We start from the raw sequence: 7,232 nt of genomic DNA on the forward strand, positions 1-7,232 counted from the left end.
ACCTGGACCCCGTGCCAGGCAGTCTGACATGTGTGCTGTGCGGGGTAAGGGGACAGCACGGAGCGGGGGTCCTGGAGAAGCAGCTTTGAGCAGGGGCAGGATCACAACAGGCAGAGATGCGACGGCTAGAAGCCCAGGCAGTGGGGACAGTGTCCGGAGGACCATCCCTCCTCATCCACACTGACCAAGTGACACAAATGGTGTTCAGCCTCCAAGCTCAGTCCGGCTTGACTGGGTGGGGAGAGAAAGAAAAGGGAGGGTGGGGACTGTGTTCGCCGCGTGCCTTTCTGCTCAGGTTTTGGAGCAAGAGAGTGATATAACCAGAGCTGCGTTTTAGGAAAATGCATGTGCAACAGCACCACTGGCAAAATATCACATGAGGCCCAAAGGGATGGTGAGACTTTGGATTAAAACTTTCTCAAACAGAATTACTCTCAGAGTTCATTTTCAGCCTAGCTCCTTAGGGCAGGTTGGGCCCTGCTATGTTGTTACTGCTGTATGGGAGGAATCTTCCTAAAAGAAAAAAGCCACAGCACAGTCTGCTGCCATCTGAAAGCCTGCACTTCTAAAGGGTATAATACATGGTGACAGTTTTGATCTACGCCAGTGGGTGTGGGTCCCAGTACTTCACCATTTAAAATGACAGTTTCGTGTCAAAATGAAATGTGAGTGAAGTTCCTTGGATATTTATAAAATATCAAACAGAATCATGTCAGCAAAAGATGGGTCTTTTATTACTAAACCACACAAGGATTTTTGTATGTTTGGAGTTGCTGGCAACTCATCTACAAGCTGACCTTCAGCCACAGCATAGACGAGGTGGTCCGCGGACCAGAAGGTATTTTCACCCGCTGCAGTAAAAGGATGTCACAGGCTGCAACCAGATTGTCCTCAAAGACCGAGGCGCAGGTCAGTGATACAACTTTTTCTGTTTCGTACTTTTAATTATTAACGGTTCACGTTCCCCTGAGAAAGTGGAATTTGCCAGAGCAGATGGAGAAGGCTGTGGTCTGCTAACCTCAGGACAGCTTCCTGGTTTCCAGCCTCTGGCCGGACACCTCAGGCCACCAAGTTTGGACAGTTTTTACGTGCAGCTCCAGACAATCCTGTCCGTGCCTACGAAAGTGTGTGGACACGCATTTCCGTTAATTTACTAATGCTTCAGTTCTTTAACAACTGGTGCGGGGGGCGGGGGGGTGACTCGGTGCAGACGGCGAGCGCGGGGGTCAGGGGGGCCGCGATAAGCGCTGCAACATCTGGCCGCCTGGGCCCAGGTGCGCCTTGTCCAGGTCCGGGAGCCCCGCCCCCTACGCCGTGCGCCCCGCCTGCCCCGCTCCCGGCGCCGAGCCATGACGTCACGGTCTGCGCCGCGTGCTGCAGAAACGGGAAGTGGGACCAAAACAAAGGAGCGGCGGCCGGGAGCGGTCTTTCTTTTCCTACCTCCTCCGGCTTCCACCTTGGCCCCGGCCGCCGACCCCCGGGAGCCGTCCGATCATGTCCAACATGGAGAAACACCTGTTCAACCTAAAGTTCGCGGCCAAAGAACTGGGCAGGAGTGCCAAAAAATGCGACAAGGAGGAAAAGGCCGAAAAGGCCAAGATTAAAAAGGCCATTCAGAAGGGCAACATGGAAGTTGCGAGGATTCACGCCGAGAACGCGATTCGCCAGAAGAACCAGGCGGTGAATTTCCTGAGGATGAGCGCGCGGGTGGACGCGGTGGCCGCCAGGGTCCAGACGGCCGTGACGATGGGCAAGGTGACCAAGTCGATGGCCGGTGTGGTTAAGTCGATGGACGCGACGTTGAAGACCATGAATCTCGAGAAGATCTCCGCCCTGATGGACAAGTTCGAGCACCAGTTCGAGACGCTGGACGTGCAGACGCAGCAGATGGAGGACACGATGAGCAGCACGACGACGCTGACCACTCCCCAGGGCCAGGTGGATATGCTGCTGCAGGAAATGGCAGACGAGGCCGGCCTCGACCTCAACATGGAGCTGCCGCAGGGCCAGACCGGCTCCGTGGGCACGAGCGTGGCCTCGGCCGAGCAGGACGAACTGTCCCAGAGGCTGGCCCGCCTGCGGGACCAAGTGTGACCGCGGAACCCGCTCTCAGGCGTCCCGGCCGCAGCGACCTTCGAAGACGGATACTCTACGCTAGAAACTCGGAACCGGCCGGAATGCTGAACTGCTCTTACTCAAGATGCTTCTACCTTTGGGTTTTACAGTGCTCTCCAGATACACGAAGACGTCCCAGGCCTTCTCCACTCTTAAATGGATTTGAAAGTTCTGTATAGCTTGTTATCATGTGTATTTTTATAGCTGCCTTTTAACAGATCTGGTTAATTTGGCGTATATGAATCTTTCTCAAAAATTTGGTCAAAACTCTAGTTCCCGTGTATTCAGTATTCTGCCCGAGTTACCAGAATTGAAGGTTTTCTTTTTAATTTTGTGTAATCGATAATATCTAGAGTGGACGGGAGGTGATTACTTAGGTTGATTACAGCGCTGTCCACACCTCATTAAGAGATTTATTTCACGGGCAGTGCTATTCTGTGTATCCTTTGTTTATTGTAATCAGATCCAGACTAAAGGTGACTATTCATCTGTTCTCATAACTTACACTAAAATTACTTTATGATTTTCCTGCATAATGTTCAGTTACTCTTTACGTCCTATAAATTTTTCTTATGGTAGTTGTCTTTTTATAACTGGAAATGCCACGTAACTTCCATTTATCATAAGAGAAAAGTGTTCATTTATGGTTTTAAGATTTACAAGGTTTAACGTTAGTATGACAGTTTTTTCCAAGTGAACTTCTCTCTCACGTTTCTAGTTATTTTCCTATTTAATTAGACTTCTTTTAAAGTATGGCAATTAGCATGACAGTCACATTACTCTGACGTTGCCAAAGAACCATTGATTGGTTTGAGAAAGCCCTGGGACTGTGTGTGTGTAGGTTTTGTTTTGATTTTAATCAAAAATAGAAATAAAATTAGAACTGCATTTTAGGTTCTAATTATTTGCATTTATTATCTTGTCTTAAAAGCAACAGCTCTTTTAAAACCTCGAAAATACAAGTTGGAGTGTTTGGCTTAGCCATGCAAATCCCTTACACATACATGCAGCCACCTGGAAGTCTGGGAAGGACAGATGCAGGGTCAGACAGTAGGCTCGACCCTCTCAGGCCAGAGCCCGGATGTGCTGCCTTCCATCTTTCTGGAATGGTGGTGTGTAAAGTAAAAGTGAAAAAGTAGAGCCTGTAGCTACCACTTTCTCAGAGCCGCAAAACATGGAGAACAGCAACTTGCTTTTGCCTTGGCGAGCATATTAATCTGAGTTAAACACTTAAGGATATTTTAAATTCCCTCTTCCCTTCACTGGAGAGAATTCCAGTATTTCAGAAAATAATTAAACGGACTCTTCCAAGCCCTTTGAAAGATTGAGAACCAAGTATTCACTGTTACAACATGTCCTACTGTATGAATGTGTGTGTATTAAGGGGGGAAAAAAAATGAAGAGTTGTGTGCAGATGAGGACTGGCCCTCGCATATAAGTGTCATCATGTCTGACTGGATGTTGTTCCAAAGTCTTCTCTAAGGGACATCTGCCAGTCGTCTGCCCCAAATCCTCTTTCTAGAACTTGTCCCTTTTGGTGTCACCTCTCATCCGCAAGGTTGCCCAGAGGCAGCTGTTGGTGAGCACAGCATGAGTCCTAACCCCTCTTTAGACCGAAAACATCATTACAACTTAAATAATAGCTTGGTGTTGACCCTTTGGTAAATTGAGGACCCTTTTATAGTGCAGATAATTCCCAACAATACTAATATATTTTGTGAGATTAAACAATGCTTATATATGCTTGAACTTTCTTAAAATATGTTCATTTCAAACTATATGAATGTACATTTTTATGAAACATAAATATTTTCAAAAGCATACCAGGCCCATGAATTATTTCCTTAGTTTTGCAGTTGATGAAATGCTGGAATATGAACCACAGAAGTTTGTCAAATAAATCATTTTAAACTGCATGTTACTGCATACTTACTGTACATCCTGTTTACAAAGCTATTTAAGGAAAAAGAATTCAGAGGTTGATTTGGTTCAGAAAGCATAGTATTTTTCCAGACTCACCTTTAGCACCTGAATTTCTGTTTGCATGCGTATTTCTAGAAGCCCAAGTTGTTATTTCTTTACTGTAATAGTTTCTTCGTGGCAACAAGGTTCTTCCTCATACTGAAACTTGCCTAGGCTAAAGAGAGAATTTCCAAAAGGATCCAACTCAAACATACCAGGGAAATGGTTCATCTTCCATGCAACTACTAGTATAATTTTTGCTCTTATTTCTCCTTTGTATTTTTCTGCCTTCAAATTCACAGTTTCCAAATGGATTTAGAATAAAATTTTAAGTTTACTTTAGGAACTATTTAGTTTATTTCAGTTCAGATTATAACTGCACTATTGGAGACCTTTCTTACTACAGATGCTTCTTCCTGAAGGAGCCTTAATGTGTGTGTGCCTTTCAGATGAGGGTGCCGTGTGCCCACCCTGCTGTCTTCGATTTGGAAAGGTGCCACCTAAAGTAAGCACCCATCTGACCACCTTATTCACTGAACGTGATCTCAGGGTCAGCCAGACAACCTCACCTCATTGAGCAGAAGTGAGGCACCTCATGTTCTAGATTCCTCCTCTGCAACAGGCATGACACCCTCTTGGAGGCGTTTCCATAGCCAAAATCCAAAGCTCAGGACCTCGGGTGCTGTTGGCAAAAAGCTGTGAGCCTGTGGTCATTGAACAAACTGATGAGCAGGCCCCCATCTCTTTTTTTTCTTTTAATCAACTGGTTGGAATGAGACAGTGCCTGCCTGGTGTACCGGGGTTTGTTTTCCTACAACCAGATAGTAGGTTCCATGTGGGGCAGGACCAGTGCATCTCAGTCATGGTTCCTGGGCATCAGGTGGTATACCCAGCTCAGCAGGTGTGAATGCAGATCTCCCTTGGGTGATGTCACTCGTGACCACGCCCAGAGCTCCCCGGTGACAGCATCACAGTGGGTGCAGGGGCCCTCAGCAGAGCCCAGATGTACCCTCAGGACCACCCTGTCCTCTTCCTTCATCGTGTTTCTCCAAATTGAGGTATTTGCTCCTGCTCTTTAGGGTTTGTACATCCTCCATCCCTCCTGAACGGTCAGGACAAATAATTCAGCAGTGTTTGTTGAGAACAACTGAATACAGTAGAAGATTTGGACTGAGGCGTGTCAGATGCTGGCTGTCTGGGGCTTCCTTCTAGAAAAAAAGACATGCTTCTGCCTTAAACGGTCCTCAGTGGAGTCAGGTAGATAAGGCACAAGCAAAAAGAGGAAAATACACAAGTGTACACAGGTGTGATAGAGTCATCAAGATGAGTAATGTCAGTGCTCTTTGCGCACCGTTTTATACCTCAGCTTATACAAGGGGGGAAATCACGATGTAAGGTGTGTTCCGAGCTAATCAAATCATGAAACAAACTACATGGAGGATGGGATTATAGTGTCCTGAAACTGGTTTCTTTTTTCTTTTCTTCCTTTTTTTTTTTTTTGAAGTGGCACTGGCTTATGACACATAAGTTTCATGTTTACAACATTCTACTTCTGTACACACTACAGCAAGCTTGCCACCAAAAATTTCGTTTCCAGCCATCACCTCACAGTCGATCCCCTTCACCCATTTCCCCCTCCCCCTGCCTCTCCCCCTCTGGTAACCACTACTCTGTTCTCTGTATCTGTGTGTTTGTTTTTATTTGGTTTGGCTTGTTCATTTATTTTGGGGTTTTGTTTGTTTGTTTATAGTCCACGCATGAGTGAAATCATACTGTATTTTCTTTCACCATCTGCCTTACTTCACTTAGCATAATACCCTCAAGGTCCATCTGTGTTGTCACAAATGGCAAGATTTCCTTCTTTGTGTGGTTGAGTAATATTCCTGTGTGTGTGTGTGTGTATGTGTGTGTGTGTGTGTGTGTGTGTGTGTGTGTGTGTATAATCTTCTTTATCCATTCATCTGTGGATGGACACTTAAGGTTGTTTCCATATCTCAGCTATTGTAAGTAATACTGCTATGAACATTGGAGTGCAGATATTTTCTGGAATTAGTGTTTTTATTTTCTTTGGATAAATACCCAGGAGTGGAATTGCGGGTCCATAAGTAGTTCTGTTTTTAATTTTTTGAGGAGTATCCATACTGTTTTCCACAGTGGCTGCACCAATTTACATTCCCATCAACAGTGTACAAGGGCTCCCTTTTCTCCACATCCTCACCAACACTTGTTATTTCTTGCCTTTGATAACAGCCATCCTAACAGGTGTGACGTGATACCTCATTGTGGTTTTTGTTTGCATTTCTCTGATGGTTAGCAGCGGTGAGCATCTTTTCATGTGCCTGTTGGCCACCTGTATGTCTTCTTTGGAAAAATGTCTCTTCAGCACTTTTGCCCATTTTTAAATCATGTTTTTTTTTGTTATTGAGTCATGTGAGTTCTTTATATAGTGTGGATATTAACCCCTTATCAGATATATGATTTACAATTACCTTCTCCCATTTGGTAGGTTGTCTTCTTGTTTTGTTGCTGGTTTCCTTTGCTGTGCAGAATCTTTTTAGCTTGATGCAGTCCCATTTGTTTATTTTTCCTTTTGTTTCCCTTGCCCGAGGAGACATACCTAGAAAGATACTGCTAGGACCAATGTCAAGGAGCATACTGCCTATGTTTTCTTCTAGGAATTCTGTGGTTTCAGGTCTTGCGTTCAAGCCTTTAATCCATTTTGAGTTTGATTTTTATGTAGGGTGTGAGGTAATGGTCCAGTGTGATTATTTTCCATGTAGCTGTCCAGCTTCCCCAACACCAGTTATGGAAGAGACCATCCTTTCTCCACTGTATGTTCTTTGCTCCTTTCTCATAAATCAGTTGTCCGTATGTGTGTGGGTTTCTTTCTGGGCTCTCAATTCTGTTCCACAGAATTGGCTTCTTAGAAGAGGTTGGGTTCAATCTGAGGCTTCAAAGAAAAAAAAGTGGGGATTACACAAAGGTCTGAAAAGCGAAAACTACGTGGGGATTTGACTGGAGTGGAGGGTTTGACATCAATAAGAACAAGGAAGAGACGGGACGCATTGCAAAGGGCTCAGAGGCCAGATTCAGGGTTGACTTCACTGAGGGCGGGAACAGGATGTGAGTCATCGGGTGTGCCATTCAGGTGACGG

At 45.4% G+C, this 7,232-nt stretch overlaps 2 protein-coding genes across 2 annotated transcripts in view; both read left to right on the forward strand.

The window, feature by feature from the left end:
* The window catches only part of GNAL (G protein subunit alpha L), a 69,716-nt gene that overhangs the window by 54,272 nt on the left and 8,212 nt on the right, over window positions 1-7,232 (forward strand). The window lies entirely within an intron of this gene.
* On the forward strand, window positions 1,386-4,031 carry CHMP1B (charged multivesicular body protein 1B). Its single transcript, XM_032654341.1, has one exon. The coding sequence runs from the start codon at window positions 1,495-1,497 to the stop codon at window positions 2,092-2,094; it is 600 nt and encodes a 199-aa protein (XP_032510232.1). The 5' UTR covers window positions 1,386-1,494; the 3' UTR covers window positions 2,095-4,031.

This window comes from Phocoena sinus, chromosome 14, assembly GCF_008692025.1.
Source record: "Phocoena sinus isolate mPhoSin1 chromosome 14, mPhoSin1.pri, whole genome shotgun sequence".
NCBI lineage: Eukaryota > Metazoa > Chordata > Mammalia > Artiodactyla > Phocoenidae > Phocoena > Phocoena sinus.